General features: G+C 47.5%; 1 protein-coding gene across 1 annotated transcript in view; it reads right to left on the bottom strand.

Moving 5' to 3' along the window:
• Window positions 1–4,777: 4,777 nt before the first annotated feature.
• CHAF1A (chromatin assembly factor 1 subunit A) overlaps window positions 4,778–27,036 on the bottom strand; it is a 38,243-nt gene continuing 15,984 nt past the window's right edge. Inside the window, exons 3-14 of the mRNA XM_056843970.1 lie at window positions 25,794–25,850; window positions 24,365–24,606; window positions 22,958–23,039; window positions 22,403–22,471; window positions 21,478–21,701; window positions 18,709–18,877; window positions 16,326–16,406; window positions 15,043–15,135; window positions 13,487–13,745; window positions 9,930–10,426; window positions 5,566–5,656; window positions 4,778–4,881 (exon numbers count right to left, since the gene is read on the bottom strand). Of these exons, the coding sequence (XP_056699948.1) occupies window positions 4,778–4,881; window positions 5,566–5,656; window positions 9,930–10,426; window positions 13,487–13,745; window positions 15,043–15,135; window positions 16,326–16,406; window positions 18,709–18,877; window positions 21,478–21,701; window positions 22,403–22,471; window positions 22,958–23,039; window positions 24,365–24,606; window positions 25,794–25,850 (1,968 nt within the window). The remainder of the gene's footprint in view (window positions 4,882–5,565; window positions 5,657–9,929; window positions 10,427–13,486; window positions 13,746–15,042; window positions 15,136–16,325; window positions 16,407–18,708; window positions 18,878–21,477; window positions 21,702–22,402; window positions 22,472–22,957; window positions 23,040–24,364; window positions 24,607–25,793; window positions 25,851–27,036) is intronic.

Here is a 27,036-nt window from a genome sequence, read left to right as displayed (position 1 = left end):
AAAAATAAAAAGGGGCCCAGTTCCGCCGCACGTGGTTCTTCTCCTCCCCCCCCACCGTGTCAGAATGAAAGCGGCTTCAGCCACTTCTGTATCTCTTGTCTCATGAAAACTAGCGAGAAGTTAGTGCTCGTTGGTAAGAAGCTGGACTTAGAGTGGCCTTTGGGGGAACGGTGGGGCGCACCTCCCCCGTACGGGGACAGGCCGAGCTGATTTGCACACGTTTTTGGAGGAGCTTTTTTTTTTTACAGTGCTGCTTTCCCCACCTATTTATAACACTACCTGTATGTGACAATTGCCCTCTAAGAGGTCTCAAAGGCCTTAGCGGGCCCCAAATAAAAGTATCGCTGGGCAAAAAATAAAAAATGAAGTGCCTTCCCCATTCACAAAAGATGGGAGCGTGACGAGGCTTATTAGAGCTCCCCCCCCCCCCGCCCATTTATTTCTGCTTGACCAAGTGCCGCCTGGTTGCAAGTTTGAGATGCTCAATAGAAGGAAGTGGTATAGCGGTTAAGAGTGTTGGATTAGGATCCAGGAGACCCAGATTCGAATCTTCGCTCGGCTGTGGGAGTTCGCTGGGTGACCTCGGGCCAGTCGCACGCTCTCAGCCCGACCTACCTCCCAGGGTTGTTGTTGTTAAGATGCAGCAGAGGAGACTGAAGCAAGCTGCTTTGGGTCCCCGTTGGGGAGAAAGGCAGGGCATAAATGAAATAAGTATCGACACCTTCTGCTCTGGGCCTTTGGGGTATTTTGGATAGCCAGCGTGGTGTAGTGGTTAAGAGCAGTGGACTCTGATCTGGAGAACTGGGTTTGATTCCCCACTCCTACACACGAAGCCAGCTGCGTGACCTTGGGCTAGTCACAGCTCTCTCAGCCCCACCTGCCTCACAGGGTGTCTGTTGTGGGGAGAGGAAGGGAAGGAGATTGTCAGCTAGGTTGATTCTCCCTTAAGTGGTAGAAAAAGTCGGCATATAAAAACCAACTCTTCTTCTTAGATGGGCAAGGGTTTGAAAGAGGAAGGAGAGCAGCAGGCATCAGAATTGTGATGTCTTTCCATCACTCACTTTAAGTCTGCAAAGGCACAAGGACTAATATTTCCTTGCAAACATTGTGCTGGTTGTGTTGTGTTTGTATATGTGGTGGGTGAGTGCTGTTCTCTGCTCATCTGTGGGGATGAATGTATAAGGAGTAAGTCCTGAATTTCCCACTGGAGGAGTCAAAACAGCTCACTTGATTCAAGTCCCCCATCTCTCAGCTTCTTCCATAAAATGTGGAGGGGCTATCCTACTCCAAACCCAAGGGCTTAAGTCCCGTTCTGGGCAGGGTCTGCAAGCTGTTGTTTCATCCCCTGCCCTTCAGGATAAAGGTAGTCCCCGGTGCAAGCACCGGGTCATTCCTGACCCGTGGGGTAATGTCACATCCCGACGTCTCCCAGGCAGACTATGTTTACGGGGTGATTTGCCATTGCCTCCACCAGTTGTCTAGACTTTACCCCCAGCATGCTGGGGACTCATTTCACTGACCTCGGAAGGGTGGAAGGCTGAGTCGCCCTCAGGGCGGGGGTAATAAACACTAGGGTAGATAGCTTTGAGTAAAAGGGGGAACATAGCAGCAGCAACTGTCTCTATTCTGGCAGGTTTCATTTTTAAAAGCATCTAACCCAAAGAGTTCTAAAGATTCCTGTGGCGCAGAGTGGTCTGCTGCAGTACTGCAGTCCAAGCTCTGCTCACGACCTGAGTTCGAACCCAACGGACGTCGGTTGCAGGTAGCTGGCTCAAAATTGACTCAGCCTTTCCATTCTTCTGAGGTCGGTAAAATGAGCACCCAGATTGCTGGGGGTAAAGGGGAGACGACCGGGGAAGGCACTGGCAAACCACCCCGCAAACACAGTCTGCCTAGAAAACGTCGGGATGTGACGTCACCCCATGGGCCAGGAATGACCCGGTGTTTGCACAGGGGACCTTTACCTTTTAACCCAAAGGGTTACAGTTTTACTTTTGAGGTGGAGAAGCACTCATATTGGACATCACCAGCTCACATGAATATTGGAGGGCTTCCAATAGGGGGAGTGGTCCTGCTGTAGGTGCTGCTGAACTCTTACTGTCCATTGGTTCTTGTAGGTTATCCGGGCTGTGTAACCGTGGTCTTGGAATTTTCTTTCCTGACGTTTCGCCAGCAACTGTGGCAGGCATCTTCAGAGTAGTAACACTGAAGGACAGTGTCCTTCAGTGTTACTACTCTGAAGATGCCTGCCACAGTTGCTGGCGAAACGTCAGGAAAGAAAATTCCAAGACCACGGTTACACAGCCCGGATAACCTACAAGAACCAATGAACTCTGACCGTGAAAGCCTTCGACAATATTTCTTACTGTCCATCTTTTAGAAAGAGGATACTACACCAGGGAGACGCTTTGGCAACTCAGAGGTTCTTGGCCTTAATAGAACCATGGGTTCCGCCAAGATTGCAGGTGCTACTAACAGGCTGTCCCTTGATAAGGGGAAGGGAGAGAGAGAAACATAACAGCATCTCTGCTGGTACAGGCCAGTCGTCCACCTAACCCGACAGAACCATTGGGCAGGGCTGGGAGAACAAGGCTTTCCCTTGAGGTTGCCTCCTGGCACTGGTAGTCAGAGACTTACAGCCTCTGCATGGGGACATTTCCTTCGGTCACCATGCCTAAGTAGCCGTCGCTGGACCTCTGCTCTGTGGATCTATTTAACCTAGCCTCCTGTGCTCGTGGCCATCACTACACCCATGGCCAGTGAATTCCACAACTCATTAAGTAGCATTTCCTTTCATCTGTCCTGACTGTATTGCCCATCAGCTGCATTGGGTGCCCCTGAGTTCTAGCATTATGGAAGAGGGAGAAAAACGTTCTGTGCCTCTTTCCGCCACCCCATGTATAATTTTATGAACCATGTTTCCCCAATTATCTTTTTATCCAAACTGAAGGTTTGAGTCTTTCATAATAGGAAAGGTATTCAAAACCCCTTAATCATCTCTTGGTTCCCCTTCTGCAATGTCCTTTTCGATATACAGTGACCAGAGCTGCACATGTAAAGACTGAATGAGGCCACACCACAGATCTACAGAGGGCACTGCAAGATTGGCCATTTTATTTTCAATCCCTTTCCTAATAATCCCTAGCACGGAGTGAGCCTTTTTCGTCACGGCTAGCCACTGAGCTGACATTTTCATTGAGCTCGCTGCAATCCTGAGAGCTTTTCCCCTATCATCTCGACCAATTCAGGTGCCATCAGCATATAATTACTTAGAATGTTTTTGCTGTAATGAGTATTTACGCTTACCTAACTTCATTTGCCATGCTGTTACCCAGTCATCTGTTTAGAGAGATCCTCCCACAGTTCTTCACAATGCATTTGGGTTTTTTAACATCATGAATAATTTGGTGTCCTCCGCAAACTGGGCCACTCTGCTGCTCACCGCCCCCCAATACCAAATCATAGAGTTGGAATGGACCACCAGGGTCATCAAGTCCAACCCCCTGCACAATGCAGGAAATTCACAACTACCTCCCCACACACACCCAGTGACCAGAAGATGCCCTCCCTCTCATCATCTGCCTAAGGTCACAGAGTCAGCATTGCTGACAGATGGCCATCTAGCCTCTTCTTAAAAACCTCCATGGAAGGAGAGCTTACCACCTCCTGAGGAAGCCTGTTCCACTGGGGAACCGCTCTGTTAGAAAATTCTTCCTACTCTAGATGGAAACTCTTTTGATTTAAATTCAACCCGTTGGTTCTGGTCTGGCTGCCTTGGGCAACAGAAAACAACGCCGCACCATCCTCTATATTAAAGCCCCTTAAATACTTGAACATGGTTATCATATCCCCTCTCAGTCTTCTTCAGGCTAATCATACCCAGCTCCTTCAACCTTTCCTCATAGGACTTGGTCTCCAGACCCCTCACCATCTCTGTTGTCCTCCTCTGGACACGTTCTAGCTTGTCTACATCTTTCTTAAATTGTGGTGCCCCAAACTGAACCCAATACTCTAGATGAGGTCTAACCAGAGCAGAGTAATAATCATTTATAAGCTACCTAGGAAGGTGTTGAGCTCCCCCTCGCAGTCTTTAAGCAGCGGCTGGACAAGCACTTGTCAGGGATGCTCTAGGCTGATCCTGCATTGAGCAGGGGGTAGGACTAGATGGCCTGTACAGCCCCGTCCAATTCTGTGAATTTATAAATAGACAGTACTGCTCACTTACTGTCCCCTTATTCCTTCTTTCTGTTTCACATGGTTTTACCAATTTTAACCCATAAAAAGCCCCATCCTTTTATTCCATTGCTGAGAAGTTGGTTTGGGAAAAGAGGGGAGGATAGGCTTATTTTTAAGTAGAGGCCAATGTTAAGTAAAAAAAAAAAAAAAAAAAAAGGTAAAGAACACAAAAGCAGAAATCCACAAAGTTTCACAAGGCACCTGAAAACTTCCATTTCAACTTAACAGGAAAGAGACGCACCACACATCTAATTACCTTTGTATGGGCCCCCCACCCAAAATTTCAATAATGCTTTTATTAGAGAGATTATGTGTAGTACTTCGCTAAAAAAAAAAAAAAAAAAAAAAAAACCACAGCTAAGCCTCTAAAAATACATCTTGAGCTTCCACTGGTCTGGAGCAGAACAAAGTGCTGTCTTCTCTTTACAAGGAATACAGAGTATGTTCAAGTATCTTGTACAAAAAAAAAGATACAAGAGTTTTTTAAAAATATTCTAAAAGGAATTCTACATACATACAGAGCAGTCAAGTTAGTCGAATATCAAATAGGGTGAGTCAAGTCGGCGGCCTCTGGCTCCAGGATCAGGTCCTCCACTGCTTCCCCTTCCGTCACCGCCGTGATGACGGGGTCCCTCGGTGCAGGCTCTGCAAAGACAGGACCTTTTCATGGGGTTGCAACATAAGCAAGCCTCATGATGGGGCAAAAGCCAGCGTGGTGTAAGGGTTAAGAGCAGTGGAGTCTAATCTGGAAAACCAGGTTGGTTCCCCACTCCTCTACATGAGCAGTGGACAATAATCTGGTGAATTGGGTTTGATTCCCTGCTCCTCCACATGAAGCCATCTGGGTGAGCTTGGGCTAGTCGCACTCTCTCAGCCTCACCTACCTCACAGATGTCTGTTGTGAGGAGGGGAAGGGAAGGTGATTGTGAGCTGGTTTGATTCTCCCTTAAGTGGTAGAGAAAGTTGGCATATAAAAACCAACTCTTCTATACAGAGCAGCAGACCCAATGTGTCTCTTCTCCCATTGCTTCTCTTCCCAATTGGGTTGTGTGTGTGAGAGCAGCTCAAAAGAGGGGGGAAATCTCAGTGGGGGGCAAGTGGGGGCTCTTCAGCTTTGCCAAACCAGGACGGGAGCAGAGGAGTGAGGAAAAGGGAGCTTTTCTAATCGGCTAGTCCTTTTCTCATTTCTGACATTTTCATGTGTGTCTCATTGGGAGGGTTAGTTGCTATTCCCGACAGCAGAAGGAGCCTTAGAGAAGCCCACAAATGGGTTGCACAACAAGGGGCACGCGGGACAAGAGGGCCCGTCTTCCGCACCGGTTCTCCCACCTGTGCTCTGCTGTACGTCCACCAGGATGCATTCGTCCTCATCCTCTTCCTCGGTGTCGGCCTGAAATCCGTCCGTTTCCATGGTTTCAGCCTGTGAATTAGAAAAGAGAGATGCTGTCCAATAATCAGGTTAACTGCACAAACACATGAAGCTGCCTTCGACTGAAACAGACCCTCGGTCCATCAAAGTCAGTATTGTCTACTCAGACTGGCAGCAGCTCTCCAGGGTCTCAGGCAGAGGTCTTTCACATCACCTATTCAACTAGTCCCTTTAACTGGAGGTGCCGGGGATTGAACCTGGGACCTTCTGCATGCCAAGCAGATGCTCTACCACTGAGCCACCACCCCTCTCCATGTCTCTCCACAGTCTCAGGCAAAGGTCTTTCACATCACCTACTTGCCTAGTCCCTTTAACTGGAGATGCCGGGGATTGAACCAGGGACCTTCTGCATGCCAAGCAGAGGCTCTACCACTGAGCCACGGCTCCTCCCCACAAGGGAGACTGGACAGTCGGGGGGGAAAAACACAAAACAAACACCATACCCTATTCTTCACGAACAAATGCCACAGGACAGGCTGTGTGTGCATGTCGTCACTCTGAAGGAGTGGGAGAAATGCATAGAAGCTGGCTTCCTGTTTTTTTAAAGCATGTGGGCCAGAGACATACTTGCACCAAGCTGCCTTCCACCAAGTCGAGCTGTCTACTCAGTACTGTCAACTCCAACCATGGGATTGGGGTAGGGCAGAAGGGCATGCAACCTGGTTATTTTCCTGGGCCTCAGCAGCTTTCAGCATGATCAGTCCTGGTATCATACTGGATTGACTCTTGAAAGGCCATGGCTCAGTGCTAGAGCATCTGGCAGGCAGAAGGTCCCAGGTTCAATCCCTGGCATCTCCAGTTAAAGGAACTAGGCAAGAAGGTGATGTGGAAGACCCCTGCCTGAGACCCTGGAGAGCCGCTGCTGGTCTGAGTAGACAATACTGACTTAGATGGACCAAGGGTCTGATTCAGTATGAGGCAGCTTCATGTGTTCATGAGGTTACTGCTTTACATTACTTCAATGATTCTGCTCGAATGACCAATAGGTCTTAAGCAGGACCACATTAAAGCACAAGCCGGCTTACAATCACCTTCCCCTCCCCACAACAGACACCCTGTGAGGTAGGTGGGGCTGAGAGAGTATGACTAGCCCAAGGTCACCAAGCTGGCTTCGTGTGTAGGAATGGGGGAAACAAATCCAGTTCATCAGATTAGCCTCCGCCGCTCATGTGGAGGAGTGGGGAATCGAACTCGGTTCTCCAGATCAGAATCCACCGCTCCAAACCACCGCTCTTAGCCACTACACCATGCAGATCTCATAAAACCTAGAATTTTGCTGGTTACAGGAAGAAGAGTTGGTTTTTATATGCCGGCTTTCTCTACCACTTAAGGGTGAATCAAACCGGCTTGCAATTATCTTCCCTTCCCCTCCCCACAACAGATATCCTGTGAGGTAGGTGGGACTGAGAGATTAATCTCTAATCACCAGATTAGAGTCCGCTGCTCATGTGAAGGAGTGGGAAATCAAACCCGGTTCTCCAGATTAGAGTCCACCACTCCAAACCACTGCTCTTAACCACTACACATTTTTGTAATCTTTACCATCTCTGATTTGTTATTAAACAAATATCAGGAAAGGTGAGTGCCTTCCTTTCCATTATCAAATGACTCAGCCAGTCTCTATCAACCTCTTAATAACAGACAATGAAAAAACAAGTGACTTATTGTACCTATACTGCCAGACCCACAAGGGCAGAGCCTACTGCAAAATGGAACCTCACTAAATCTGCCCTTCGACTCAGGCGACAGCAGAGCATTCAATGGGGCCACCAGATAGGCTCTCCTACACTTGGGAAAGGTGAGCAGATTTAAGTACTCTGGCATACTTTGCGGGAAAATACCCCAAAAGAGGCTGGAGCAAACTCTCTGTGCTCTATTGTGCAAGGTTACTGCTTTATGGTGGGTTTGATCCTTCGGTAGCAGCACTGGGGGGCAGAACAGTTGCACAGGGGAGGGGCTGTGGCTCTGTGGTAGAGCATCTGCTTGGCATGCAGAAGGTCCCAGGTTCAATCCCCAGCATCTCCAGTTAAAGGGACTAGGCAAGGAGGTGATGTGAAAGACCTCAGCCGAAGAGCCGCTACCGGTCTGAGCAGACTTCGATGGACCCTGGGTCTGATCCAGTATAAGGCAGCTTCATGTGTTCCTCCCCCCCATGAGAACTGCCTGATTGTGTCTGTGTAGTGGAGCACATGTTTTGCATGGAGAAAGCCTCTGGCATCTCCAGCTAAATGGATCTCGAGTAGCAAGTGTTGGGAAATCCCATTTTTCCCCTCCCAAAACCCTGGAGAGCCAATGTCACAGCAGTGGATCCATCATAGCGCTCTGTATTCTCCTCCGACTCTGCGGAAGGCAGATTCACATGTTCGGAAATAAGCGGGGGGGGGGGGAGTGAACAGGCCTGCAAAGGAAGGCGAGAGTCCTGGAGACTTGAGTGCAAGCCATGAAAGCTGGGAAGCTCCACAGTTGGAGTAGTAACTGGATCTGGCAAGCCTCTAGGTTGGATGCACCGCCAAAGGAAGTCAGCTCAGATGTATAAGGGAGCGGGAAGGTCTTAAAATAAACCATCATAAATCTAAGATTATGATCTTCACTAAGAGAAAAATGCCTCTTTTTCGCTGGGTATTAGATGGCTTTGAGGTTGACCAAGTCAAGGAGTTTGTTTACCTTGGCATCCTGTTTTCCCATAACCTAAATTGGAATGCCCATCAAAAAGCAGTGTCCAACAAAATTAAACCTGGGGTTAGTTCTATTGTCAACTTTTTTCACACCAAAGGTGGCAAATATATTCCAGGGGCTATTCAGGTTTTTAACCTGAAAATTACCCCAATTATCCTCTTTGGTGTTGCCATCTGGATAACAGTCATCAATGAATCTATAGATCGTCAGTTCTTACGAAAACTCCTAAATGCCCCTCGATGTGTTGCTGGCGTTACTCTTCGTTCCAAGTTTGGCCAAATGTCACTTGAAGCTAGGGCATGGTTGGCCGCCTTTAAACTACACCTTAAACTGTGCTTTAGCACTGAGGGGTTCCTAGCTTCTCTGAAGCATGACCCTTTTAAATCCTCATGGCAAAAAATCTTAGATGAGAAACTGTCTTTGTTGGGCTTCTCGCAGGATATGTTATTAGATCGGGAAAACTGAAGCTTTTACCAAAATTAAAAAGCGCATTAAAGAGCTTGACTATAACAGTACTAGTTTTCATTCTCGTCGCGTCTGTTCATCCCAGTTCTTTGGAATACCCCCTCCACGTGGTCTGCCTGCCTATACATATTATCTGACAACCCCTCGTCTCTGTAGAGCTTTTTGCTTGGCTAGATTGAATGCTAACCCTTCTATGGTAATGCAGGGCAGAATTCTGAATATACCATACTCAGACAGGGTCTACCCTTGCTCTTCTGGCTCTATTGACTCATCAGCCCATGCCCTTTTGGAATGCCGCTTTTACGAGGAACTTCGATCGCACTATATTTCCCCCCTTTTAATATACAAATCCAATGCCTCTGTGACTGACATAATGCCTTTTTTATTAAGCGATAGGGACCACAAGGCTACATTGTCAGTGGCAAGATTTGTTTCAATCATATCCCTCCAACACTAGATATATGCTGATCAAGATCAATTGATCAAGGAGCTTCTAAGGGATAAAAGGTATAAGGGAGCTGCCATAGAATCATAGAGTTGGAAGGGACCACCAAGGTCATCTAGTCCAACCTCCCCCCACACCCCCAGTGACCCCTGCTCCATGCCCAGAAGTTGGCCAAGATGCCCTCCCTCTCATCATCTGCCTAAGGTCATAGAATCAGCATTGCTGACAGATGGTCATCTAACTTCTGCTAAAACCTCCAGGGAAGGAGAGCTTACCACCTCCCGAGCAAGCCTGTTCCACTGAGAAACCGCTCTAACTGTTAGAAAGTTCTTTCTGATGTTTAGACAGAAACTCTTTTGATTTAATTTCAACCTGTTGGTTCTGGTCCAACCCTGTGGGGCAACAGAAAACAACTCAGCACACTCCTCTATATGACAGCCCTTCAAGTTCTTGAAGATGGTTATCACATCCCCTCTCAGCCTTCTCCTCCTCAGGCTAAACATACCCAGCTCCTTCAACCTTTCCTCATAGGACTTGGTCTCCAGACCCCTCACCATCTTTGTTGCCCTCCTCTGGACACGTTCCCACTTGTCTTGATTTTCTAAGGATAGGGCGAGAGACATAGACCACGCACACGCAATTGTCCGAGCAGCAGGAGATCATCCTGCAGGGCCTCACCTGACGGATACCCCGAGGTCTCTTCATGAACTTGGTGATGGACATGCTCCCCGTCGACTTCCGTTTCGCAGAGGGCGGGGCGGCCTGCGTCGCCACTGCCCCTGGCGAGTTGCCCCCTTCCTCCTTGGCCGCCGAAGGGGCCTGGTTGACGTAGTTCCACTGGCAAGGGACGGGGAGGTCCTCCTGGCCGAAGCTCTTCAGGACCTCGGGGTGGACGTACCAGCACATCCGGTGCTCGGGCCTCTTCTCGTACACGGAGTTCTCAGAGATGATCCGCTTCAGCCGGGTTTTGGAGGGGACGCCGTTCCCCTCGTTGATGGGAGTCTGGGCCCGTGGGGCGTTGGGGCTCATTGGGCTCGTGTCTCCGCTGCCAGGGGCCGCAGCAGCGCCGTTGTTGCCCGTTAGCAGCCCCAAGCGGCAGCAATCCTGGAACTCCTGGATGATCGCTTTGCTTCCATTAACGTTCCCGTGGAGCAATGGGAGGAGTTGCCCCAAGACTATGGCAGAGCAAAACAATTTTAGGCACTTGGGGTACATCCATTCCATTTATTTACTAGCTCCTTTGACCAAAGGTCTTGAGCTTAACCATAACAACAATACATAATACAACACCAAATAATCAATTTACAATACCCAACATATACTTAAGGTTAAAACACAGTAGAAAACAATTACTAAACATTGCATCACTAATACCATAACAATATATTCCCCCTGAACCAGCCTCATTGAACTGAAATCATTCAAATCACAAAATTTGTTTCAACATTTAACTTGCAGCTTACATGCTTATTTTGTTTTGATGTTTGAGCGACATCACCTCCGCCAAAAATCTTGCAACAGAACTAGTGATATCAGGGTGAATATCTCCCATTATGTGGGATATCACCCAGGACTCCAAGGGAAGTTTGTATTTAGACAATATTGGGGTGATCCAACGCAATCGAGGAGCTGACCAGTGCTGACAAAACAATAAGAGATGTTGTAGAGTCCCAATATCTCCAGATTTACTTGGGGTACATCTACAGCCCAACAACTCAAGTTACAGAAAAGAGCAACCAAAGGAGTAACCAAAATGATCAGGGGACTGGAGCAACTGCCCTATGAGGAGCAGTTAAAAATGCTTTGGGCTGTTTAGTTTGGGAAGAAGGCAGTTAAGGGCCGACATAATAGAGGTCTATAACATTATGCATGGTACGGAGAGAATGGACAGGGAGGAGCTTTTCTGCCTCTCTCATAAGACCAGAACGTGGGGTCATCTGCTGAAGCTGGAGGGGAAGGGATTCATAACCGATAAAAGGAAGTATTTCTCCACACAACATATAGTTAAATTGTGGAACTCCCTGCCCCAGGATGTGGTGAAGGCTGCCAACTTGGAAGGCTTGAAGAGGGGAGTGGACCTGTTCATGGACCCGCTCTGAACCCGATTTGCCGGGAATGAGGGCGGGATATAAATCTAATAAATAAATCAAGGACAGGGGTATTCATGGCTACTAGTAAAAATGGATACTAGTCACAATGCATACCTATTCTCTCCAGGATCAGAAGAGCAGGCCTGTTATATTAGGTGCTGTGGAACACAGGCAGGATAATTCTGCTGCAGCTGTCTTGCTTGTGGGCTTTCTAGAGGCACTGGTTGGCCATTGTGAGAACAGACTGCTGGACTTGATGGGCCTTGGTCTGATCCAGCAGGGCCGTTCTTATGTTACAAGGGCCTAAATGCAAAACTGTGGCCGGGGTATTGTTCCCAAATATTGAGTTAGAGCCCACTTATCTGTTTTGGAAGCAACAGTGCTTTTCTCCAGCACAAGATCCCTTCTCCTAATGGGGGAAGGGCTTATGTGCCCCTCCACTAGTGGATTGGATCCACAGGATCCAACCCATTATGGATTATGCTGATGGCAATGTGTGTTGTATCTTTGCATCCTGAGTCCCTTCTTTGTAACACCCCTCCCACCTTCTGACTTGGATATGAGGAGACTCTGGGATCTCCAGTCTGACTTGCATCTGACTAAGGGAACCTAGATTCTTGAAAGCTTATACACAAAATTTTCATTCGTCTCTATGGTCCTACTGGATTCTAACCGAACCTATTATGGAGGTGCCCAGCTTAATATTAAGTGTTTTGATTTTTTTTAAAAAAACCTCCCTCTCACCTTATCCAAAGTTTAAGGCAGCTTACAACCAAACCATTAAAACAAAGAGACCCATCAATGCAAAAGCCAACATATAAAGAGAAATTGACAGCTGACAACTGTCAATTAGAAGGTCAGTCCAGGACAATGCCGTCAAAAAAAGAACAGTTGCATGGGGGGTGTGGCAGGGAACCTCTGCTTCACTTGCTGAAGAACCCTTGTTCAAACCCTAGCATCTCAATGTGGTTTACGGGAGCAGGTGTTTGGAAAGACCCCTCCCTGCCCAGGTTCCTGGAGAACTGTCACCAGCCTAGAGACGGATGAATTATTCCTCCTTACGTTAGGTGCAGAGACTTAAGTTTCATAGATGTCCGTAAGTCTGTAAGTGAAAGGAGTGAGCACGCTTGTTGCCCTTGAAATACTGAGAGCCGCTAAGTTAGGTGAAGGGGAAACAACAGGGAGATGGAGAAACTGGGCTAGTCAAGCCAATAACGGTATCATGAAGGTACAGATAAAAATCTAGGGAATTTCCAGTTGTTTACCCCCCTCATCCTCCTGGTTGGTTGCCTTTAAGTTACAACTTAAGGTGCACTTTAGAACTGAGGGGCTCCTAGCTTCTCTGAAGCACGACCCTTTTAAATCCTCATGGCAGAAAATCTTAGATGATAAATTGTCATTGTTGGGTTTCTCACAGGATATGTTATTAGATCTTGGGAAAACTGAAGGTTTCACCAAAATTAAAAAGCGCATTAAAGAGCTTGATTATAACAGCACTACTTTTCGTGCTCGCCGCGTTTATTCATCTCAGTTTTTTTTAATACCACCACCATGCGGTTTGTCTGCTTATACTTACTATTTGACAACTCCTTGTCTTTCTAGAGCCAGACTGAATGCCAACCCCTCTATGGTTATGCAGGGCAGGATTTTGAACATACCATAGCCAGACAGGACCTGTCCTTGCTCTTGTGGCTCTATTGATTCATTAGCTCATACCCTGTTGGAATGCCGCTTTTATGAGGAACTCTGATCACATTATATCTCTCCCCTTTTAACATATAAATCTAATGCCTCTGGCTCTGACATAATGCCTTTTTTATTAAGTGACAGGGATCCCAAGGCTACATTGTAAGTGGCAAGATTTGTTTCAGTCCTTATATCTCTCAAACATTAGATTTACGCTGCTCAAGATCAATGGATCAAGGAGCTTCAAAGGGATAAAGGAATATATAATTTCTAAGCCAACAGCTCCTGTGCCAGCAGCTATCTGCAGGAGGCTCAAACACTGTTCTGAGTCTCAGCTGTTTTAAAGGCAAAACGTGCCATTCCCTCCTCCACATTATACACCTACAACCCTTCTGGTCAAAGGCTCCCTTGCTGAATTCAAGGAGCTGGGCTTTTGGGACCCTTCCCCCCGCCCCTTACTTTGCTGGTCTTTTGTCTTCTTCTTGTCGCTCTTCTCCGTCTGCTCCTCGTCGCCGAGGCTCACATCCAGGATGAAAGCCTGGAATTGCTGGAGGAGCTTCAGATCCGAGCTCGAGCTGCCGCTGCTCTCCTGCCCTTCCCAGACGCAGCCGATCTTCACGGGCTGCAGGACCCGTAACCGCTTCCCCTTGGTGATCAGCTCGTCCCACTCCTTGGCCTTCAGCTTTTGGCGGACCTTCTGGTTCTCGGGGTCGCATTCCTGCCGAGGAGGAGAGGAAACGTGGCTTTCTGAACAGCGGCAAAGAATACATGAGTAGCCATCTCTGAACAGACTGCGGAAAGGTTGAAGGATCTGGGTATGTTTAGGCTGAAGAGCAGAAGGCTGAGAGGGGATATGATAACCATCTTCAAGTACCTGAAGGGTTGACATATAGAGGAGGGTGCCGAGTTGTTTTCTGTTGCCCCAGAAGGTCGGACCAGAACCAATGGGTTGAAATGAAATCAAAAGAGTTTCCGTCTAGACATTAGGAAGAACTTTCTAACAGTTAGAGCGGTTCCTCAGTGGAACAGGCTTCCTCGGGAGATGGTGAGCTCTCCTTCCCTGGAGGTTTTTAAGCAGAGGCTAAATGGCCATCTGTCAGCAATGGTCAGTCTATGACCTTAGGCCGATGATGAGAGGGAGGGCATCTTGGCCACCTTCTGGGCATGGAGTATGGGTCACTGGGGATGTGAGGGGGGGAGGCAGTTGTGAATTTCCTGCATTGTGCAGGGGGTTGGACTAGATGACCCTGGTGGTCCCTTCCAACTCTAAGATTCTATGAAGTGTGAAAAGCATAGTGAACACCCAGACTTGAGTTCACAATGGCGTCTGGACTGTGAGCATCTTCCAACTCTATGCTTGCACAGGGCAAGTTTAAACACTTACAAACAGTTCCCCTCTCCTGGACTGTTTTTACTTCAAAGTGCAGGAACTGCATGTTTGGGATACTCCTCCTTGACAGCCGGCATGGTGTAGTGGTTAAGAGCAGTTTTTATATGCCGACTTTCTCTACCTTTTTAAAGAAGAATCAAATTTAAAGGTTTGTAATCTCCTTCCCTTCCTTTCCCCACAACAGACACCTTGTGAGGTACATGGGGCTGAGAGAGCTCTAAGAGAGCTGTGACTAGCCCAAGGTCAGCCAGCTGGCTTCATGTGTAGGAGTGGGGAAACCAACCCAGTTCACCAGATTAGCCTCTGCTGCTCATGTGGAGGAGTGGGGAATCAAACCCAGTTCTCCAGTTCAGAGTCCACCGCTCCTAACCACTACACCACATTGGCTCTCCTTTGTGGGAAGTAGCATGCCTTCCACAAGCAGGCTGAGTTTCTCGGCCAATGGCTTCTATGCCACACTCAGGGTTGGGCTGCAACCTAAGATGTCCAATAGAAAGAGAACATGCATATTAAGGGTGTCCCACTCTCCAAAAGAGCCTTAGGACTGCTGGGTAAAAATAAGTGGGCAGATGAGAGCAGGGAACACTCCAACGACACGTGATGCCAGCTGATGCCAGGGGCTTACTTCAGTCACGCCTTCATCCTCTGAAAGGTAGCCGTGGGGCACAAAGAAGCCGTCATCTTCATCTTCCTCCTCCCCTCCATCCTCATCATCGTCCTGCAAAATTTCACACAGGCAATACTTTATACAGAAACAACAAAAGCAAGGGCGGTGGGAAATCAAGACAAATATTGGGGGGGGGGGCAGAGCTAAGGGGGAGAATCCAAAACGTACCACTGGAAGAGTGATGGAGGCAGTTTTGCTGTTCTGTATTTTTGCCCCAAGGAGAGTTCTAAAAAAACCTACCCCAAAACAGTTCTGCAGATTTTCAGTGGGCTGGATGGTTGGGGAAGGTATGTGGGGAGGAGCCACGGCATAAGTACATAAGAAAAGCCATACTAGATCAGACCAAGGCCTATCAAGTCCAGCGCTCTGCTCACCAAGTGGCCAACCAGGTGCCTCTAGGAAGCCCACAAGCAAGACGACTGCAGCAGCATCCTGCCTGTGTTCCTCTACATCACCTTATATAATGGGCACACTCCTCTGATACTGTAGAAGACAGGTATGCATAATGACTAGTATCCATTTTAACTAGTAGCCATGGATAGCCCCTCTCCTCCAGGAACATGTCCACACCCATCTTCAAGCCTTCCAAGCTGGCAGCCATCACCACATCCTGGGGCAGGGAGTTCCACAATTGAACAATGTGTTGTGTGAAAAAATACTTCCTTTTATCAGTTTCAAATCTCTCTCCCTCCAGCTTCAGCAGATGACCCCGCATCCTAGTATTACGAGAGAGGGAGAAAAGCTTCTCCCTGTCCGCTCTCTCCATACCCTGCAGACCTCTATCATGCTCAGTGTGCGCTGTGGTACAAGTTGGCAGCCATCACCACATTCTGGGGCAGGGAGTTCCACAATTTAACTCTGCATTGTGTGAAGAAATATTTTCTTTTGTCTTGTTTTGAATCTCTCCCCCTCCAGCAGATGGCCTCACGGTTCTGGTCTTGAAAAGCACCGGTCTCTGAGGGACCCCACTGCTCCCATCCCTCCATTGTGAGAGCTGACCATTGATTCCTACTCTCTGCTTCCTATTTTTCAGCCAGCTCTCAATCCATAAAAGGACTTGTCCTCTTAACTCATGACTATGGTTTAGTGATAAGGAAACAAAAGCCAGTGAAGGCTTCCGTCTGCAGCAAGCATATTAGGCACCAAATCTGGGTTTCCTCGCCCCAGTATTTTTGTTAGGGGCACAGAGGGCTCTGGAAATATACTTCCGACCTGTGAAGACAACCCAGCAACAGCCTTACCCCTTCACTGTGAGAGAGAGACTCGCCTGGCTCCTCTTCCTCCCACTCCTCGTCACTCTCCACTTCATAGTCCAGGAGGGTCTGTAAAGAAAACCAAACCGGCCCACTCTTTATAAAGGCATTTCTGGCTTCAGAAGCATTGCATGTTGTGCAAAAGAAGAAGAGTTGATTTTTTTATGCTGACTTTCTCTACCTTTTAAGGAGAATCAAATTAGTTTAACTGCATATTTGAATTCAAAACCATATTTAACAAGCCAGTGTGAACACAGGAACATTCAACAGGTTGGATTCCATGAAAGCAGAAACCAGTGACAGGTGTGGGTCTTCCTGCCCCCCACCCACCCCGGCAGCCATTTCCAGCACCAGCGTCAGCCCATATGGGTTGGGAAGCTGCACTGGGTAGGGGGCAAAATCGCTTTCTCCTGCCTATTGCATGAGCAGAGCCCCACTGATGACAGAGGGTGTGATCGTGCCCCTGCCCCCTTCCCCACAGGGGCCACAACCCAAGGAATAAAACTTACCTGGGGTCAGAAGCGGCTATGGGGTTGGTGTGGGAAAATTCCTGCACAGACCTCGCCAGGCCCTTATGCTGGATCCACTCCTACACACTCTCAATTTTTATTTTTTTGCCGCCAAGTCACAGCTGACTTACGGCAACCCCGTAGGGTTTTCAAGGAAAGACATTCAGAGGAGGTTTGCCACTACCTGCCTCTGTGTCACACCCCTGGTGTTCCTTGGAGGTCTCCCATCCAAATACTTGCAAGGGTCGAGGGTGAGAGAGTGTGTGACTGGCCCAAGGTCACCCAGCAACTTTCCATGGCAGAGAGGGGATTCGAACCTGGGTTTCCCAGATCCTAGTCCGACACCTTAACCACTACACCACGCTGGCTCACTAATACTCGCAATAAGAACATAAGAAAGGCCATGCTGGATCAGACCCAGGCCCATCAAGTCCAGCAGTCTGTTCACACAGCAGCCAACTAGGTGTCTCTAGGAAGACCACAAACAAGACAACTGCAGCAGCACCATCCTGCCTGTGTTCCACAGCACCTAATATATTTGGGACGCTCCTCTGATCCTGGAGAGAATAGGTATGCATCGTGACTAGTATCCATTTTAACTAATAGCCATGAATAGCCCTCTCCTCCATGAACATGTCCACTCCCCTCTTCAAGCCTTCCAAGCTGGCAGCCATCACCACATCCTGGGGCAGGGAGTTCCACAATTTAACTATGTGTTGTGTGAAAAAATACTTCATCAGTTTTGAATCTCTCTCCCTCCAGCTTCAGCAGATGACCCCATGTTCTAGTATTACGAGAGAGGGAGAAAAGTTTCTCCCTGTCCGCTCTCTCCATACTCTGCATAATTTTATAGACCTCTATTATGCTCAGTGTGTGCTGTGGTACGATGTTTTCATTTGATGTATTTGGGGGGGGGTGTCTTTTTATTTATTTTAACAGCATTCTTATGTTCTGTGGTAAACCACTTTATAAATGTGCAAAGAAAAACTGGGGTATAGATCCTCCAGAACAGAGCGAGTACATCTCAGCTTCACCTTTCTATCTCACCATTCTTTACGGAACATGGAATTCTCTTGTGCCTATGCAGCTTCCATTATATTACAGTTTGCCTGCTTGGAAACTCAAAACTACGGATTGACATGCTTAGATTTCTGAACTGAGCCTTTCTCAGGACGGCTGATCAGTGATCGTGATCAGTGATCGTTGGGGGCTTCTGATATGGGCTAAGCCTAAATAGCCACGCAATGGCAGACAGCGACAACATTTGCACATTACTATTTCCAACTGGGGAAAAAACTGCACGCCTTGTGATAAGTTTTCAGATACGTAAAAAGAAAACTACCTCTGAAGAGGGAAGACAGCCAAGTAAGGAACTTGGCTGAAGACGCGGCAAAACCAGAGTTAGATCACACTCTTGCAAAAACTTGCAAGTGGTCTCATTTTAAACACTGTTTGCTGGAAAGAAAATTAAGAACATGAGAACATAAGAAAGGCCCTGCTGGATCAGACCAAGGCCCATCAAGTCCAGAGGTCTGTTCACACAGCGGCCAACCAGGTGCCTCTAGGAAGCCCCCAAACAAGACGGCTGCAGCAGCTTCCTGTCTTCTTTTTTGGGAGATCTGGCCATGCTGTTTTTTTTAATCTTGCCAACAGTTATATTGTGTTTTATTGGTTTGCAACTTATTTTTTGCTCTGTTAGCCAACTGGAGTTTGAGATAAGGTGAGATCTGAGCATTTCAAATGAACAAATGTTATATATGTTACAGTTTATTCTCGTGGCATCCTTTTGAAACATATACAACTGCCTCATTGTGAGAGCACAGATGCAACGCCACATTCGGGGCAAGATAAAATTCACTCACTGTGTCTTTCGACCACGGGTTCCTTGGCTTTATGAAAGAGGATTTCTTGTTCCACGTGCCCCAGTAGGAAGGCCGGTGATTCTCACAGAACTGCAGAAGTTTCATCTGGCCAAACTTCTTCCTCTCTGGGACATCTCCTGCTTGGCTGCTACCCACTATGACCACATCGCTGTTGAACAAAAAGCCGCTCTCAGTAATTGATGGGGGCCCACCGGGGTTCCCAGGTACCGAGAGAAAGACCTCTGGCACTTCGCTGAGGGTCTGAATGATCCCCCCCACACACACACACTTAATTAAAAGGGCCCTTGAACGGTCTTAAAAGTGGCAATGCAGGACTGAAAACAAAAGGGCTTTTATACCCATTAACCCCTCCAATTAAACTAAACCAACTCCAGTTATGAAGCAGTTAAAGTGTATACTGAAATTCAAAGAAGTCCTGTTATGCGGACAACACAAAACGTGGGGAGGGGGTGAGGGAATTAACTAAGGTCTTTCTCGGCTGAATTCTCAGGCAACCTGCAGAGTAGGATTTTGAGAAGGAGGGGAACAGAGGACTGCATGACAATATGTGGTTTCCTGCCAGCCGGGATTCAAATGAGCGTTGATCTAACCTTCTGGTGGTCTATGCAAGTCCCCACACAGCCGTAGAACTTCTCCAAGCTCAGCTATGAAACACACTAAGCGGGAATTTAAAAAAGAAAAGGAAAAAGGAAGCACTTTTGAACATGCACAAAGTGGATTGCCACAAGCACTGAGTAAGCACAGGTCAGGAAAGGGATTTTTCCAAGCAGACTTGATTCCCCCACACCTTTCATTTTGGAAAAACAGGGGTGGGGGGAACTGGCACTAATCTTCTGCCAGTTGCAGGTTTTCAAATGCCTGGGAGGGAGTTGTGAAAGAATCGTACCGTCGGAAGGGACCTCCAGGGTCTTCTAGTCCAACCCCCTGCACAATGCAGGAAAAACAAACAAACAATCTCCTTAACCCTCTCCCCCTCTTCTAAGAGTTTCAGAAGAGCCCTTTAGGATTACATCAGCAATAAGCAATCAAAGTATTACTAGATATGAAAATATAAGTGGAAAACAGGAGTTAAAGAAGGTAATAATCGAATTGTAACTGTAAAGTTCCAATATAATGTAACAATTCATTTGTACGTCTGTATGTTTAGTTTGGAAAACTAAATTTTAAAAATCCCGGTGAGGTAGGTTAGGCTGAGTGTGTGTGACCAGGCCAAGGATCACCCAGCAATCTTCCATAGCAGAGTGGGGATTCAAACCTGGGTCTCCCAGATCCTAGTCTGACACACTAACCCAGCGTTTCTCAGCCAGGATGGCCTGGAACCCTAGGGGTTCCACGAGAAATTGCCAGAGGTTCCGCGAGAAATAGTGATGAATAGGCTAATCATATGTAAAGCACATGTAATCATGTAGCCAGCGTGGTGTAGTGGTTAAGACCGGTGGTTAGGAGCGATGGAGTCTGATCTGGAGAACCGAGTTTGATTCCCCACTCCTGCACATGAAGCCAGCTGGGTGACCTTGGGCTAGTCACATTTCTCTCTGAGCCCTCTCTGCCCCACCTAACTCACATGGTGTCTGTTGTGGGGAGGGGGAGGGAAGGTGATTGTAAGCCGGTTTGATTCTCCCTTATGTGGCAGAGAAACTCGGCATATAAAAACCAACTCTTCTTCTTCATACGTAGGGGGTTTCCTGAATATTATTGTAAGGGTTCCGCAAGGTTAAAAAGGTTGAGAAACGCCGCTCTAACCGCTACAGCACACTGGCTCTCTCCTCACTATGTCATATGCATAATTTTATAAAAAATCTTATTTCGCTCCACCTCCCTCCAGCCTCTTCCACTAGTGGTGGCACACTCCCCCACCCCCGGAAAGACCTCTGGCTTCAATCCAACCAGTTGCCTTTTCTCTTTATTTAAAAAGTCCCAAGCTCTTCAGCCTCTCTTCACAGGGAAGAAGGAGTTGGTTTTTATATGCCAACTTTGTCTACCACTTAAAGAAGAATCAAACTGGCTTACAATCGCCTTCCCTTCCCCTCCCCACAACAGACACCCTGTGAGGTAGGTGGGGCTGAGAGAGCTGTGACTAGCCCAAGGTCACCCAGCTGGCTTCATGTGTCAGAGTGGGGAAACCAACTCGGTTCACCATATTAGTGGAGGAGCTCATGTGGAGGAGTGGGAAATCAAACCCGGTTTTCCAGATCAGAGTCCACCACTCCAAACCACCGCTCTTAACCACTACACCATGCTGGTCAGACCTCGGAAGCTAAGCTGGGTCAGCCCTATTTAGTACTTACTTGGATGAGAGACCATGAAGAAGAGTGGTTTTTATATGCCAATTTTCTCTAACTTTTAAAGAGTCTCAAACTGACTTACAATCACCTTCACTTCCTCTCCCCACAGCAGACACCTTGTGAGGTAAGTGGGGCTGAGAGAGTTCGGAGAGAACCGTGGCTAGCCCAAGGTCGCCCAGCTGGCTTCATGTGTAAGGGTAGGGAAACAGTTCCTCAGATTAGCCTCTACCGCTCATGTGGAGGAGTGGGGAATCAAACCCAGTTCTCCAGATTAGTGTCCGCCGCTCATGTGGAGGAGTAGGGAAACCAACCTGGTTCTCCAGATTAACACCCACCACTCATGTGGTGGACTGGGGAATCAAACCCGGTTCTCCAGATCAGACTCCACCACTCCAAACCACGGCTCTTAACCACCCCACTGTGCTGGGTGTCACCACCCCTTGTCCCAAGAAAAGCAACCAACCTGTTGACGTCGACGCTGCTGCTACGGAGAAGTGTAGGTCCAGATTTGCCTGGCTCTCGGCCCTTCAGTTCCTTCAAGAGGGAAGCGTCGCAGCTCTGGGCTTCCAGGAGACAGTCTAACCGATCCATGAGGTCCTGGTCGAAGGCCACACGGCAGAGCGGGGCAAGGACCATGTTCTCCTTGATCTCAAAAGGAGCGAACTTCCCACACCAGCCAGCAAGAGTCTGGAAGAGCGAAGAGAAAGAATTTGGTCCCATTTCTTAAGGTACCTTTTGGGCTGACCCTTTAACCTAGTCAACATTAAAAGCGTGCTTCACCACCAATATCAGCTTCCTGGAAGACTTAGGTGGAGTACCCAGCTTCCTACATACTCTGCCTATGTCTTCCAGTAGAAAGAAGCTATATTCATTGAAGAAAAAGGCTGCTAAGAGTTGGTTGCCATCAGAAGCTGAGGACTCTGCTGAATACTGGGTGAAAGAAGCAGAGGATGAAGAAGAGGAGGAACAGGAAGAATACTACTTAATCCAAAGAGTTGCTCCTTATGGAACCTTAGCCCCTGCCAAATAAGCTTTCTATAATGGTGCCTATCTCAGTTAGACTGGTTAATTGGATCATAGGAAGAAGGCACACAGAGTGACTTATAAGTGTGGGTCTTGCAGGAAGTAAGGTTAGGCTTGCACAGTATGCTATATACTGCAATCTGCAAAAGAACCAACTTATATTGCTCTGGTTATATGACGTCAGATGCATTATTTACACATTCCAGGGGGGAGAACTCATGTACATCGAATACGGTATTTAAAAGGAAGTGCTAGCCACTCTAAACTTTGAGGGAAAGCACACGAAAAAGATATCACAATAGACGGTGCACTGAACAGGTTTAAGTGAAACTCAAAAGGTGGCCGACAAAGAGTAACAGCCTCACCTTCGGAGCGGGCGGGGTCTTTGGTTTTTGGAAGAACCGAGTGATTTCTGCTTTCTCTGCTTTGATGCGCTAGGGGAAAAAATTAAAACACTGATACAGGAACTTTAAGCACAAGACTCATTTACATGAAAGAGAACATACCCCACCCAATCCATAAGACCTTTGCAAAACGCTACCCCCAAAGAGAGAGGCCATTTATGCAGAGTCAATTTTGATGCTCGCTCAAAGCACTTTTTAAAAAAATGCCTATTCACACGGTCCTGACGCAAAAGGAGAAATTCCACCCCCCCAATCGCCTGCTCCTCTTCTCCTTTGTTTGCATAGCCAATGTGCAGCTGTGATTTTGCATGCTTCCTTGAGGGGACTCTTCGAGGCGGAGTAAACACAAAAGGTCGCATTAAAGGGGCTCTTAAGAAATGCGAAGCTGGTATGCGCCGGCTTCTCAATAACTTCCTGAACCACCGTTCAGCATGCAAAACTAAAAAAAATAAGCGCGGCAATTCAGCCTGGAACGCGCTAATTGCCAAGCATAAATGGTCAGAGAGAGATCTTTACCTTCTCCTCCTCTTTCAACCGTTTCTCCTCCTCTTTCAACCGCTTCTCCTCATCTTTCTTCCTTTTTTCTTCAAGTTTCGCCCTTTGAAATAAAGCCCATTTTCAAGAAAAGACATAAAATGCAGAGCTCAAGCACGATTTAAAAACCCAGCAGATTGGCTCAGAGGCGTAGCCAGACGTTTAGAGGTGTGTTCTGAAGACAAGAAGATGACTATGCCAGGGGAAGAGGTAGTCAAAAGCTGCCATCACCTGCCCACAAGACTGTGTGGTTAATTTACAGGCCCCTAAATCTTAAGCAACAAATAAAATTAACATAATGTGAAGTTAATTTACATGACAGTTAATGGAATCCATGATCCAGACTCGGATCCGAGAAACCTGGGTTCAAATCACACATATGCCAGGGTTCCCCAACATGGAGCCCATGGGTGCCCACCCAGTTTTTCAGAAACTGGGTGTGGCCCCTGTAAAGCAGGGCTTGTTATTGGCTTTCCTCATTCAAATGAAAAGGTTTCCCAAGAGCTGCCGCAGCAGCTGGAGGATCACAGTGACTGGTAAGCAATTGGGCTTGTGGTTCCATTCCCCCCCTATTTATTTATTTTTCATATTTATAGCCTGCCCTCAATTCCCGGCCAAGCCAGGCTCAGAGCGGGTTACATCGTCTAAAACACAGAAACATATAAAACCATAAAACATCAATTTAAAACATAGTGTCTATAATGCTGTATCCAGACTCGGATCGGGGGGGGGGGTAGTTCAAAATTTCCTGCATTGTGCAGGGGGTTGGACTAGATGACCCTAATGGTCCCTTCCAACTCTATGATTCTATCCCAACATGGTGCCCACCACGTTTTTCAGAAATTGGGTGTGGCCCCGGTAAGGCAGGGCCTGTTACTGGCATTCCTCATTCAAATGAAAAGGTTTCCCAAGGCTCCGAAAGCCGCCGCAGCCACTGGAGGGTCACAATGACTGGTAAGCAATCGGGCTGGTGGTTCCATCCCCCCTTCAGGCTTTCCTTCTTTTTTATTCCCTATTCTCTCTCTTCCTCCCCCTGGGATTACCTTCATTTGTTTTTATTCCCCTTTGTGATTCTGTTGCAAAGTGAAGCTGTTTCGGTTTTGGCTGCGGCGGAGGGGCGCTCGCCAGTCTCCCCCCACCCCCCTCTCAAAATTCCAAAAACTGCAACAGGCTCAGACAGGTTGGGTATGCAACCTATGCTGTCCTTGGCCTCCTTGGAGGAAGAGTAAGATTTTAAAAAGCACTCGGTTTTATTTATATGCACACGCTCACTCAATAGATAACCTGGTACAAGACAAAGGAATTGAAACCCTTTTTTTTTTAGTGGAGGCTAAGGAAAGAAGGAACCTGAAAACTTCTCATCCCATGCTTACTAGAAGACCTACTTACTCCAGCGCTTCCTGCCTCTCCTTCCGTTTTTCTTCCTTTGCTCGTAGCTTTTCAGCCTTCTCTCTCTCATCTTTCTCCTTTTTCTCTCTCCTCTCCTTCTCCTTCAGTTCCTTTTCCTCCTCCTTTTTCCTTTTTGCCTCCTCCCGGGAGCGTTCTTTGGCGGCTCTCGCCTCCTCCTTCAGCCTCTCCTTCTCTTCTCGTTCAGCCTGCAGCTTCTGAAGTTTATCCACACGTTCTTGATCCTGAGTAGCAAGAGAGAGGGCCCGGTCAGCAGCCTCCCAAACACAAAGTTGGGGATTGTAAGCTGGTTTGATTCTCTCTTAAGTGGTAGAGAAAGTCAGCATATAAAAACCAACTCTTCTTCTTCTGTCCCGTCACCTAGCCATGGTTGGCAACTGTGTGCCCCCTGTGGGCTGGTGGGCTCCTCCCACTTCTAATCACACTTGCAAACTGTGGTTTGGTGCCAACCATGGTTAGAAAAAAGGCTGGCATTAATGTGTCGTGGGGGGGGGAGTCCCCAGCACCCCTGTACTTACCAAAAGTGAGGAGGAGAGGGCAAGCTGGAGCAGCCCACCTGGCAATGGCCTGCATGCATCAGAATTCAGCCCTACCCCTGCCACCCAACATGCAACAAGGAAGTGGAATGCAAAGATCCATGAGGCATTTGATCTTGGTATTCAAACACAAGAAAGAGCCTCCTGTATCTCAGACCCAGCTTCTTACATTCCTGTGTCCTCTTCACCTGATCACCCTATGGGTTGCTGAATTCCCCCTTTGGGTTGTTGAAAGAAACATTTTCAAAATAAGTGCGTAGATTAATCTTAACATACACACACACCCCAGTCTTGTTCACAGGATACAGGAAATCAATGAGAATGTGTTCACGCAAGCAGTTTACATACCCCTACAACAGTAAAAAAATCAGGAAAAGAAGAAGAGTTGGTTTTTAGGTGCCGACTTTCTCTACCACTTAAGGAGAATCAAACCAGCTTCCAATCACCTTCCTTACCCTCCCCACAACAGACACCCTGTGAGGTAAGTGGGTTTGAGAGAGCTCTAAAAGAGCTGTGACTAGCCCAAGGTCACCCAGCTGGATTTGTGTGGAGGAACGGGGAAACCAATCCGGTTTTCGAGATTAGAGTCCGCTGTCCTAACCACTGCTCTTAACGACTACACTACACGCCTTAGTATTTATGTCCTCCAGAGAAGTAAGGTTGGCAAAAGGACCAACTTTTAGACAAGCTGCAGAAGAACAGAATTGAGAGAGCATGGCATTAGACAGATAATGTCAGGTTCTAGCCTTTTGGCAGAAGTCCTGCAACATGAAGACGCGATCCAAAGTGGATCACAGAAAAGCAGAGGTCTACATTTGCTAGGTATTGCTAAAGAAGTGTAAACAAACTTTCTCGATCATCCAAAAAGACCTTACTTTCTGCAGCCTCAGCTTCTCCTTTTCTGTAGCGCTTCGCTGGCTTTTCTGATTCACCTGGAAATGAGAAGCACACAGATGTTTCTTTAAAGCAACCAAATTGCTTGTGCATATCACTAAGACAAGAGGGGGGAAGGCCAGGGCACTCAAGTGAGTGTGCAGCTTTAAACCAATGGGGAAAGGGACACACTGATACATTCTGCTGGGGGGAAAAACCTGCAAATCAATTTAAGATACTAGGAAAACCAGTGTGATGGATGGAATATCTGGTTTGGGGTTGAAATCCTCATTCGGCCAGGAAGTTTGGTGGGTGACCTTGGACCAGTGACTCACTCTCAGCCTCATCTACCTGACAGGGTTGCTGGGAGGATAAATTGGAGAAGCAGAGAATGCTTTACACCCATCTGAGTTCCCTGGAGGACGGGTAGGACACAGACATGGTAAATTAAGATGAATCCACCAGGGCTAAAATCAAGACTTGTAAAGAGTTATTTGCTGACCGCCTCCTGCAACAGTGAATCACCTCTGGGCAAGGAACTTTTGTAAATGGGGTGAGTTGTTTCTTTTTGGCACCAGTGTGTTGCAAATAGCTAACTCAGGTCTGTGTAGGGTGCAGATATGAAGCTCACTCACCCACTTACTCTGTAAAATGGACACATTGGAGCTTTGGGGGGAAAGCTGATCTTACCTTCTTTCTTTTTTTTTTTAACATCCCTGCCCTTTCTCCAAGGAGATGAGGCACTGTACACATAGAATCATAGAGTTGGAAGGGGCCAGACAGGCCATCTAGTCCAACCCCTTTCTTACCGGTAATACAGGTTCAGCCTAGAGAGCATCCCTGACAAGTGCTTGTCCAGCCTCTGCTCAAAGACCGCCAGTGAGGGGGGAGCTCACTACCTCCCAGCCGATTCCACTGTCGGACAACTCTTACTGTAAAAAAATGTTTTCCCTAATATCCAGCCGGTACCTTTCCACTCGCAATTTAAACCCATTATTGCGAGTCCTATCCTCCGCTGCCAACAGGAACAGCTCCCTGCCCTCCTCTAAGTGACAGTCCTTCAAATACTTAAGGAGAGTAATTATGGGAGACTCAATTGTTTTATCTTCCACTTCATCCTCCCAACAGCCCTATCAGGTAGGGTAGGCCAAAAGGGACCAAGTGGCCCAAAGCCACCCAATCAGCTGACTAAGGGTTTGAACCTGGGTCTACCTGGTCCTAATCTAACACTAACCACTATACCAC

This window comes from Euleptes europaea, chromosome 2 (assembly GCF_029931775.1).
Source record: "Euleptes europaea isolate rEulEur1 chromosome 2, rEulEur1.hap1, whole genome shotgun sequence".
Classification (NCBI taxonomy): Eukaryota; Metazoa; Chordata; class Lepidosauria; order Squamata; family Sphaerodactylidae; genus Euleptes; species Euleptes europaea.
The sequence above is the reverse complement of the archived record's forward strand: the minus strand, read 5'-3'. Positions and strand labels throughout refer to the sequence as shown.